The sequence below is a fragment of the Aplysia californica genome, unplaced genomic scaffold (genome assembly GCF_000002075.1).
Source record: "Aplysia californica isolate F4 #8 unplaced genomic scaffold, AplCal3.0 scaffold00002, whole genome shotgun sequence".
Lineage (NCBI taxonomy): Eukaryota > Metazoa > Mollusca > Gastropoda > Aplysiida > Aplysiidae > Aplysia > Aplysia californica.
In genome coordinates this window covers 1,981,938-1,993,917 of record NW_004797272.1, presented here as the reverse complement: position 1 = coordinate 1,993,917, position 11,980 = coordinate 1,981,938, and the positions used below count along the sequence as shown (strand labels likewise).

The 11,980-nt window shown below is 42.2% G+C and overlaps 2 protein-coding genes across 6 annotated transcripts in view; both read left to right on the top strand.

Moving 5' to 3' along the window:
- Positions 1-807: 807 nt before the first annotated feature.
- The window catches only part of LOC101857373 (probable serine carboxypeptidase CPVL), a 25,188-nt gene continuing 14,015 nt past the window's right edge, over positions 808-11,980 (top strand). The window contains exons 1-3 of one of the 5 annotated variants that reach the window (XM_035973431.1): positions 808-887; positions 1,154-1,234; positions 10,821-11,084. In XM_035973431.1, coding sequence (XP_035829324.1) covers positions 10,917-11,084 — 168 coding nt within the window. In that variant the 5' untranslated portion in view covers positions 808-887; positions 1,154-1,234; positions 10,821-10,916. The other 4 variants (XM_005089004.3, XM_035973410.1, XM_035973447.1 and 1 more) reach the window with 4 other exon arrangements.
- LOC106014210 lies at positions 4,771-5,205 on the top strand. The gene has a single exon (XM_013091429.1). It carries the CDS (start codon positions 4,771-4,773, stop codon positions 5,203-5,205), a length of 435 nt encoding a protein of 144 aa, XP_012946883.1.

The following is an 11,980-nucleotide window of genomic DNA, read 5'->3' as shown; positions in this document are numbered from 1 at the left end:
TGGATTTAAAAGAATAGAACACACAAGGGAGATGGAACTTCAGGTCTTTGACGTTTGTGCGTTTACGTTAAAAAAGGGAGACGATTAGAAATGATTACGACACTGATCCGAACAGACTGGCTTTGGGGAAAATTGTGTTCCAGAGGAAGTGATACAGAGAGAGGCGGGGGAGGGAGAGGGGAGGGAGAGGGGGAGAGAGAGAGAAAGAGATAGGAAGAAAGGAAAAATTCTAAAGAAGCGATTTTTTTAGAGAATTGCTCAAAGACGAACTTGTAAGGTGCGGTGCGTAAGGTGGGGTAAAACTTTGAGTACGTTGAAAGATGAAAAGACGATAGATACCAAGATGCCACGAGGATTCAGCACGAAAACTTTGGATGAGGACACGACGTCAGTTAAGTTGAAAAATACATAAGAACATTATTAGTGATAAGATATTTTGAAACAATAAAGAAAATATAAAAAAGTAATAGGAAAAAAGGGTAGATATTCTTTTGCCTAATGTTTTCATTTCCCCTGTTTTTGGGGTGGGTGGGGGAGGTTTGTTGATTTGTTGTTGGTGTTGTTTTCGTTTTGTTTTTGGTGGGGGGGGGTTTGGGGGGGAGTTTCAGGGTGGAGGATTGTGATCAGGGATTCGGTTGTGTTTGTAGGTGTACGTGTGTGAGTGTGCACGCATGCGCCTATGCGTATGTGTGTGTGTGCGCCTGCGCGTCTGTGTCTGTCTGTGTGCGTGTGTGTGCGTGTGTGTTTGTGTGTGGTTGTGAATAAGTGCGCGTATGTGTGAATATGTTTTGTTAGGTTTTGTTGTGACTGAGGAATGGAGAGATGGTGGATAGATGAAAAAGGCTGAGTCTGGAGCCAAATGCGGCAAAAGGGAAACGCGGGAATAAGTAAGCAGTGAGTCTTGGGGGAATTCGTTAAGGTAGACGCTACAATAGAAAAACTGAAAGTAGAAAAGAAGTTGCACTGTATGGGATTCTTGTGGGTTTCTCTGCCTATAGTTTCTACTTGACAAATTCGTATTCCTACCCCAGTCCATGTTTGTTTCAATTTCATGGACCAGTGGATACACTAAACAAACCATCTCACAGCTACCTTTGCTATTTTTTGTCCTGTGCAGTGGTAATCTTGCCCTCATTTACTTCTTCCTCTTCAGTGGACCCTGCCAATGAAGAAATAATTGTTGATAAGGCTAGTGCCAAACGGATCTCTCTCGCGGGGAGCAAGCTATTCACAGGTGAGTAGCCAAAGTAGAGGCCGTGAAATAATATGGTTTGTGAAGCAGGCACTCGTCCTTCTTCCCCCTACTATTGTTAATTCGTCTTTATGAGAAAATGTAGAGCTCGTTCACGCAAAGTAAAATTAAAGCAAGTGCAGTTTTTAAGAAAGAAATGGTGTATTTGTCCGAAGAGGTTAAATAAAAACATTGACTTCTAACGAGAGTATTAAAAGATTAGTCGACAACAAGCTCCTTGTGCGGTCTAAAAGATTTTAATCGGCTGTTCTTCAACTTTATATCGAAACATGTAAGAAAAAATTTGCAGCGAGGTGTCGCTATCCTAGTGGCATTGCGGGTTTTGGGGGTTTTAGCCTCACTCGTTTCAGGCGTTGTGTCATTGGGGAAGGCACTTTGCACGAAATTCCTCTTTGCATCTATTCTTTCAGGGATGGGCATGTTGTCTATAATCAGAAGAACGTTCGGTTTCTTTCATTTATTTTGTTTGTTTATATATTTATTTATTCTTTGAATTTATTTTTTTTTTGGGGGGGGGGGGGGGTGTTAAATTTTCTTCTCTTTTTAATTTAAGTTTATATATTTTTATTTCTTTTCTTCTTTTATTAAAATATATTAGTATTTTTTAATGTAGTTATTTTTTTATTTTTTTTATTTATGTTTTGTTGTTTTTTGTTGTCTTTTTTTTTAGTTGTTTTTTTGTTGTTGTTTTTGGGGGGTGGGTTCTCCCGTAGTGGCTACATAACAAATTCTTAACATGAACGCAAAAGGAACAGATTGATGCTCGTTCCGCCTTCCTTTGGATCAACAACATCAAAATTTGCTCAGCAAAAAATTCTATGCTGATACTCCACTTGTCTGACTTGTACCCATAAAGTGCACACTTGTCACCGACTCTCCCCGTCTTCGTGTACACGAAAAGCACTAAAATATGGTGCAGATAGCTGAATGGTATCACTGTTTTGCAAGGTCTTATTATCTTTTCACTTCTTCTATCACTGACCCGCCTTCTAAATGATGTAAAGTGTGTCTCAAGCATAAAGAGCAAGCTCATTTCATCCTGGTCAGGATTTCACAGTGTTACATCTTACTCTAAGATGGCATTGACTTGGTTAAGGCAGTGAAGTGCCCCTCTGACCTCACGGCTCGTGTCGTTATCGGAAAGGTCAGTAAATATCGATCATACTACTGTTCACACAAATCGTCCCTCTGGGCTGTTGAGTATAGGGGGATATTTATTGTGAGCAGATCCGGAAATGGTTGAATCTTTAATGTGAGCCGAGAGAAATGGGAGTTCCTGAATATGCCAGAGATATCAAAGCTCTGGTTAACAAAACTCTTGTTAACAAAAAGTCACCTTGGTGAATTTTTAAAGTTTTAACCTTACAATTATGATTTTTGATGAAGAAAAATGTTCAGGGGCAGTTGTTAAATCCTTCAATCATGGCTCCAGCCGGTCCTGCATGGATCAAAATATCATCGTGTAAAGCACAGCAATATCCTCTCAGATCGTTTTGTTGTGCGGTGTGTGACCGAAGAGTTGTGGGAACAAAACTGAAAATAGTATAATATAGTAGAAGACAACCCTTAGTTCGCAAATCGGCAACAGATACAGACAGCCAAAAAAAATGATTTTACAGTCGTCATTTCCTATCCACAAGACTATCAAAAACAAATGTCTCTTGGGAAATTTCTGGTTTGAAACGTGATTAGTGGGAAGACAGGGATTGTTTTTGGTATTCTGCACTTACGTGTGCTGGAAGCTTTGGGGATCTGATATGGCCCCTGGAGTGTTTGGGTTATTAGAGACAGGTATCGACGTGTGTGCTTGTGTGTGTGTGTCTTTGGGGGGAGGGGCGTGACTTCCTATGAGCGCCGAACGGCGTAAATGTTGTCAGTGAAAATCACAACACTCTATGTTTTGTCAGGATGAGTGTCAAAAACTGTGTGGAGATGGTACAGTCCAGTTACCATTGCCATCATTTCTGAATAATAGCTGCTACATTCTCTCAAAAGGCTGCAGAGATCTCATTGGAACGTACATCTAGCTATTGAATAAGTATTCCATAATATCCGGCTTCGGTTGTACCTTTGAACGCTGAGCCGTCTGTATAGTCGTGTATCCAGTCATCTTAATTGGTATCGATTGCCTGATGGGATAAAAATGTCGGTGTCACTGGGTGTGAAGGTTGTGTTATTTTATAAGTGTTGTAATGTTGTTGTTTTGGGGTTTTTTTAATTTGCTCTTTTGGTTCCTCGTGGCAAATGGTGACTATCCATGGGTGTTTCAAGTGGTTGTATTGGTGCTGTGTTCCCGGAAATTTTGCAGGTAACTGATAACACCGCGGCATCCTTTGCATGAACAGGCATAACTGGTGCATCCTTTGTGGTCCTTATTTTTATTTACGGTTACTTGATGGAGGGCAAAATACAAATCTGCTTGTCCCTCAGTACTTCGAGGACTTGTGTTGTCCTATTCCTTAGATCACAAATGTTGTGTTGCAAGAGGTTGAGATTTTTTTATGTGGAGAGCTGTAATCGGCTCCGTTCTCACGCTGAGAGCTGTTACTTCCTGTTACAATTCTATATCTGCGTGTAACCACTGTAGCTGACTTGTCGCTCGGAGCAGCCCAGTGATTGCACTGCCAGACGCGGGAATGTGTTTAACGAGGCGACGTCCGAGCTCAAATGAAATTGTGTTCTTTTTGTCATGTCATTGAGTACCGGGGTGTTTGTGGACTGCCTGTGTCCACCTTATGAAGATGCCATGCCTGGGATAAGAGGATATGGGGGGTTGCATGGGTCGGAAAAACCTAACTGCTCTGTGATCGTGCGGTCCCGTCCGGGGCATTGTGCTTTTACTAAACGGCCCACCGCAGAAAACAATTCTGCTCGATCCATCCTTGCACACATTCTCAAACTGTATGGTTCCCTCTGAGCCGCAGAAGATGTCATGATAACAGAAGCATGGGTATTAGGCAGATTAGACACCCAGTCAAGGAAAAATGGGGGTGTATCAGTGAGCATGATAGCGTCTACCACACATCGGTGTGTTATCTCCTGTATTTTCTTAAGCCAACGAAGGCCTTCGACACTGTCAGCAGAGATGGACTGTGGCGGATCATGGAGAAATATGGATACCCAAGTAAATTCATCACCATCGTTAGACAGCTTCACGATGATAGGATGGTGACGGTGTTAGAGGACGGAGATGAGTCAGACACCTTCCCTGTGGCCAACGGCGTTAAACAAGGGTGCGTCCTTGCCCCAACTCTTTTCAGCATGGTATTCTCCGCCATGCTAACAGATGCCTTCCACAGCAGTGAAGATGGCATCCGTATCAGGTACAGAACTGACGGCAGGCTGTTCTACATCAGGCGCTTCTAGGCCGTTACCAAGGTGAAAGAAACAGTCATCAGGGAACTTCTCTTCGCCGATGACTGTGCACTCAACGTTAGTACAGAGGAGTGTATGCAAAAGGAAATGAACTGTTTCCCTTCGCCTGTGACAACTTCGGCCTCACCAAGAAAACCGAAGTCATGTACCAATCAGCCCCCGGACAACCATGCACTGTGCCACAAATCATGGTGAAGGGACAGAAACCCCAGGCAGCTGACCACTTTACCTGCCTAGGCAGCAGACTTTCACGTGCCGTACATATAGATGCTGAAATTAACACCAGAGTTGCCAAGGCCAGCGCCTCCTTTGGGAGGCTTCGCAAGAATGTCTGGGAGCGCAGAGGACTCAGCCTCTCCACAAAGCTGAAGGTCTACCGAGCAGTGGTCCTTTCAATTCTTTTCTACACCAGTGAGACATGGACCGTCTACAACAGACACGCTAAGCAGCTCAATCGATTCCACCTGAGCTGTCTTCGTAAAATCCTCCGCATCCAATGGCAGGACAAAGCCCCAGACACTGCTGTTTTAGAGCGAGCCGGAACCCCCAGCATCTACACCATCCTCCACAAAACGTGAGCCTGATGGGCCGGCCACGTGATCAGAATGGCGGACAGCCGGTTGTCCAAGCAGGTGATGTATGGAGAGCTGCTCCATGGCAAGCTCTCAGTTGGAGGGAAGAAAAAAACCTTTCAAGGACTGCCCCAAAGTCTCTCTAAAGGAACTTGGAATCCTGTGACGACTCGACCCGCGTGGCGCTTCAAGCTAACGAAGGGAGTCAATGCGGCAGAAGCCAAGCAAATCGCCGAGGCCAAACAAAAACGCAACGTTCGCAAGTCTAGACCTGCCTCCACCACAAGTCCAACTGCTGACTATACGTGCCCACATTGTGGACGAACCTTCCGAGCCCGGATATGCCTAATCAGCCATCTCCGGACCCACTGTCACTGTCAACAGACCAATTTGTGAAGTCATGGTCTTCTTCATATGCGAAGGACGGACAACATTTTTTTTAGCCATACCTATTTATATCCAGTCTGCTGTTCTATCCCATTAGGAGGAAGGGTTTTGGTTTGCTGGCCCCAATATCCCGCTTTTTGCCAGAGCTGTGTCCGTGAAAACAGGGACCACCCCGGGTAGGTACGGTTGGCTGGGCTGAGAGAAGTTGTGTGAGACGCTAGGGCATTTCTCAATACTTTTAATGAGACCCATCGCCATTCCTTGATTCCCTCTCCTTGTTGCTGAAGAGCCACATTTTGCTAGGTCTAGCTTTCTGGAACGATGTGTATTGATGAGAGCATAGTTTTGAAGAAACTGAATTAGAGCTGCTTGTAGTGTAAGCTACTTAGTGTACATGAAAAGGCATGTTCACTTTTCCTAACCAGTTCCTGCAGTCCGTTCGCATGTTTTCTTTCACTCATCCTTACCCCCACGAAACAGAACCAAGCATTTAACGTGTCTGGAACACATGCTGCAATTGGTGTTGTGTGCGGGGGCCCTCTTCCCTGTTTGATGAGTGCGAAGTATATTGGTGAAATAAATAGGAAAAAAATCCATAGATACCATCTCTTTTCCAAGAGATGCGAGGTTCACTGTGAATTCATACGTCAACTGGCACGCTACTAGTACGCTTGGCCTTTACAATATGTTGGGGTTCTAGTCAACGCTAATTCTATCTCCCAGCTCTATTGCTTTATTGCTCTGATTTAAAGAAAACTGATAATTCCACCCCTTCATAATAAAGAAACACCACTCTCTCTCTCTCTCTCTCTCTCTCTCTCTCTCTCTCTCTCTCTCTCTCTCTCTCTCTCTCACACTCACGCGCACTCATACTCACCTGCTCACTCATTCACCTACAAACTCCAAAGCTCGCTCGCTCGTTAGACCTAACCTCATCAATCAGCTACTTCCACTGCTAGAATACAAGCCACTACTCCACCTTTCACTTGGTCGATTATTATTCTTTAACTGCAACTCAGGACCCCCCCCCCCCCTCCTCCACCCACCCACCCACTCCCGCCCACACGCACACACACACACACACACACACACACACACCCCCACACCCCCACCCACCCCCATATATTTTTTTTTACACACACACACACACACACACACACACACACACACACACACACACACACACACACATTAAACATCCCACAACAGTACAGCCCCGACCTAACCGCTCTATGGGTAAATTAGTATATCGGGGAACTGACTTCTCCTGAACTTCAACTGAACTTTTGTGCCTAACTGCGGTCCTGGAGCCTGTAGTAAACCTGTTACTTGCTTCTGCGCTTTCTACTACCACGTCTCTTTCGATAATGTTCATTCTTCAATCTTCTTATTTCACCCCAGAATTACATCTTTGTATTTCACTAATTTGTGCTTGGTCTCCTCAAAGGACTGATTACTGGCTCTCTGTCTACTGATCTTGAACGGCACTTTCCCTAGAGTGCCTTTATTCGTTTATGTTGAAGCCCACTTAACGAAACGTTGTGAGAAACGTTGAGCCTTTTTGTCTCTAAATTGTTTTTCGAGTTCGGTTAACATTTATACAATTTAAAACATTGCCAGGACTATTTTGACTAGCGTTTTCAACAACTGTGATGATGATGATGATGATGATGATGATGATGATGATGATGATGATGATGATGGTGGTGGTGGTGGTGGTGGTACGACGACGACGGCGACGACGACGATGAAATCAGCGACTGAAAAGCGCATGTGAGAAGTCTAATTAAAAAATAACCAGCATGCTTTCCTAAACCTTCTCTTAAACACTGCCCTCTTTTCACATGACCCGTCTTCTTTTCTCAGATGCAGCTATGTTAAACAAAATCACCACATACCAAACACTGTAGCTTTGAAGAAGTGTGCGTGTACTTGCTGTCATGAACAAGATATCAGCCAACACCAGCCTCCAGGAAGTACGGTCATTAATATTTTGCTACAAAAATATCAAAGGGAATCATTCACTAACTTGTTGCTTAGCAAATACATTTCGAAAGGAACTTGACATCCCCAACTCCTGTTAATGATACAGTTTAAACGCAAAAAAAAAAGACCTAGACAAAATCTTCGTCCTGCCCGTAGCAAAGATCATATTTGAGTTAAGGCATTTCGAGTGTGAGCAACCAGGAGAGAAGCGAAAGAAAATAACAACCTGAATCACGTATTTATTCTCTTCAGACATTGCACAGAGAACTGAAAGACGCATTTCCCAATATATGGAATATACTGGGCTTCTCTGTCTCCTTTCTCGTCCCACTTTTGGTAAGGTTTAACTTAGATGCTTGTGGGAAACTGGATTACGTTGGTTTTATCACCCTTTTAACCCGCTAATTGTTTTAGTTGATCCGTCAGTCCTCAGTCGTAACGTCCCCCTTAATTTTCCGACTGCTGAGCGCATTTTATTGAATTTATTTTCTGTATGCAAGAAAACCTTCTCCAACTATCAAAGGATAAATTCACAAAAAATACTTTAATCCAAAACCATATTATTTTATAAGACGAGTACGAGTATTCAGCAAGTACAAATTTTGGTGACCATTTTCTGGCTAATTTCCCCTGTAACTTTTTAAATCATACTTGTCTCGACGTCTATGCAAGATACATTAATAATATATTTTTCCCACTAAGTTCGAGATAACGAAACAAGAAAAAAAAGACAGACAGAAAAATAGGGAGCCTACAGAAGTAAGACCGACATGTAGAACCCTGTAACAACCTGCTTGCGATAAGTCGTGAAATAAGGGAGCCTTATTGTGGTAATATTATAATAGTCCTTCTGTCTTTTAAACGTGTGTTACAATTTCTGAAACGAATTTGATAGCAAGGGAGAAAAAGAGGGTGGGGGCAATTTTAATGGGCCCCAAAGCAGGAAAATTTGATGGGCTCGCAAGTTACTGGTCCTGTTTGGATTTGTGCATTTGTTACACTGTTTTAAATTTTTTTTGAAATTTAATTCAGACTCTTCTAATATAGATCTAACTTTTCCTAAGTAGGATCTTTGCGAAGAAGATTCTTTTTAATAGTTTGAATTATTTCCGGAAGCAGTCTTCCAGTTGAAGGAAAGAGCCGCCCCAAGGTGCGTTACCCTAAAACCCAACGTACTAGTCCACTACAACCACTGCGCTCGTACATGCACTACAACCACTCTGCACTACAACCATTGCACTACAGTCACTGCATTACACTAGTACTCAACAACCACTGCACTACAACTAGTACACTACAACCACTGCACTACAACCACTGTACTACAACTAGAGCACTACAACCACTGCACTACAACCACTGCACTACAACTAGTACACTACAACCACTGCACTACAACCACTGCACTACAACTAGTACACTACAACCACTGCACTACAACCACTGTACTACAACTAGAGCACTACAACCACTGCACTACAACCACTGTACTACAACTAGAGCACTACAACCACTGCACTACAACCACTGTACTACAACTAGAGCACTACAACTAGTGCACCACAACCTATCTCTTTGTCTCTGCGTCTGTCTGTCTATCTCTTTATCAGTCTATCTTGATATTCTTCTACAGTCTCATCTCTCGTCTCTTTTAGGCCTGTTTAAGTCCCCGTCTTTTCTCTGCAGGAAACTGGTGAGACGATCGGGAGATGCCACGGTAAGAGAGGGAAAGAGACGTTAGATTCGGTTAGAGGATGTGAGGGCACATGAATGGTTATAGACAGCCGAGGATGGGATCGGGGTGGTGGATGGGGGGAGGGTGGTGGTTTTGGTGTGTGTGTGGTGGGGGGGGGGTTGGAGGGCGGTGAGCAGCGGATCAGGTAATTACGTTTCCACGGCGAGCTGCTCACAGATCGACTTACGTTGTAACAGCTAGGGATCTCAGGAGCTTGGGGTTCTCCGACTAGGGTTGCTTTTTTTTTTTTACTACGTCTTCGATCGGATCTTCGGTTTTATCAAGTATCAGAAAAAAGAACAGAAAAAAAGAAGTAAAAAAAAGTAAAGGAGACGCGAAAAAACCCACCTCAACGAGAATTAGTTTACTACTTCTACTATTAGTGTAAGTGCTTCTTCAGACGGATAAACATGTTCCCATGAGGAGTTATTTTCCGACTTCTTCCGTTTGTTCTGCGATTTTACCAGACTATTCGTTATATTTATTTGTTGTTGGTTCCTTTTTGTTGGGTTTTTTTGTGTGAATACATTTGCTATGTTTTTGCCTTTTTGTGCAAAAACGTCGTATTGGCTTCTCGGAAAAAAATCCTCTTACCATGCAGGGTGCTTGAAATGATGTGCAGTTTATCGTTACGTCTATCTTTATTATTTTTCTTAGCCATTCACAGCAGATGCGATACCTGTTAAACTCGTTATGTTGTGTCTGTATTTCTGAAAAGTATGCAGTCTGAAGAATTTTCGGGGATCGCAGTGCTTAGAAAGTTTTAAAATGATTTTCTTCGTATTTGTGTTTCTATTTCGTTCGAAAACTGAGGTATTTCTTTACCTCCCGTGCTTCTAGCCAGTTTGGATATTATATATACTCTGTTGCCGTTTAGCTTTGCTTAGGGTCTATGAGATAAAAGGAAGCGGTCTTATCACATGTGCTAATTCATTGCAAGTGTACGGGTGTGCGATTGTGTGAGTATGTGTATACGTGTCTGTTTGAGGAAGATGTCCAAGCATTCTACTTTTCCATACACAAAAAAGTTCATGCAGAATCGCCGTAACAAATGGTAACAAGTCATTTGCAGAAAAGAAAGTTGTCCCCCTGTTACTGGCGCCTGTGTAAGTGTTTGGCACTTCGCTGTTGCACGAAGAAGACTTGAGTTCGATTTCTGTGAATGAGGAATGTTTGTCGAGTATCTCCGTCTGTCGGCAGGGACACTGTATCCCTCTCAGCCCTGGATAGCCCTGACAGGCGGAGTCAAACAGCCCGCTTCCTACGTTATCTAAACTGTGTCGATGGCGGCATAAAATATCTACAACTATAATTAATGATAATTTACTCTTTATCGTATACGTAATAATAGATTAAGAACTTTATATTTAAACACGTTTAATTACCTTGGTAAATTTAGAGGATATAAACAAAACATGGTCAGTAAAAATTCCAACATTTGTGTCCTTTTTATGTAGTGCGTTGTCAACTACTGGTTTCCCGCAGCACGCACCATTATTTCCTATCGTTACAGGTTTGTTCTACAGACATTTATGGATAGCTAGACCCAAAGCGGTCTCACTGTTCCTTCGCCACAGCTGCAAAATATACACTGTGAGACAAATTCGAGATGGTTCTGTTTAGTTTCGGCTCCGCTGGAAACATTATTGTGCTATATTATTTCTATTTTCTAACATCATCAACGTTCGCTGCTGAGGCGGATCAAGCTTCAGGACCACTTTTGCTCACTCCTCTGTTGGAGAAAGGTGATGCGGAACAGGCACGACAGCTCAGTCAGGTGAGATCTGTATCTCCTGAAAAGCTAAGGTCAGGTGAAAAAGGCTTCTATATTTGAACTGTTCTAGTATTTTAGTTCGGCTGGTATCAGTAGATCTGTTTAACTGCGATCTTTAATCGTTTCAGGCTTAAAGATGCCAAAGACAAAAGGATTAAAGGGGGGGGGGACTGGTTTATAAACCCATCTCGGTAACTATGACCTTTGAGGTAAAACCTTATAGCATGGAGGTATAATAGGAAAACATATCTAAATAATAACTTTAATTTTTTTAAAGTCTATGGTTACCATGGTAACGGCCGCCATATTGAAAATAAACAGCTTTCATAAAAGTAAAAAGGATTTTTTATTTACCTACCAAATTTGGTACATGATAGATAGATTGAATACAAACCTTTGTACAGTTATGATCTTGGATATTTTGAATGGGAAAAAATTTAGAGATAGGTAACTGACCTACCCCTTCATGCCTCTGAGTTCGATTACATATTCATCCATGTAACTCTCTTATGAATGCATCGATTTTATTTTCCACTAGTATAAAGTTAGGTTATGGTATGAATAACAAGCCCTGAAATTACCTTTGGAATCAAAGAGAAAAGAAAAAAAGTAGATGAGAAAAAAAAACATCAAAAATTGAAGGTTTGAGAAAAAAACGACATTCTTTTACATAACAGGCAAAATGAAAGTTCATGGACAGAAAGTCTGAAAGATAATGATTGTAACACAAAGAGTAAGCACTTTTTAGATTTACAACTGATTGGAGTATTATGATATGTAAAAAGTCCAGATACCATAAATTGACCAAAAATCGTCAATATAAAACCATCTATCTATCTATCTATCTATCTGTCTGTCTGTCTATCTATCTATCTATCTATCTATCTATCTATCTATCT

Excerpts from the sequence above, each read along its gene's own strand:
- LOC106014210 (XM_013091429.1), top strand. The coding sequence starts at position 4,771 with ATGTACCAATCAGCCCCCGGACAACCATGCACTGTGCCACAAATCATG.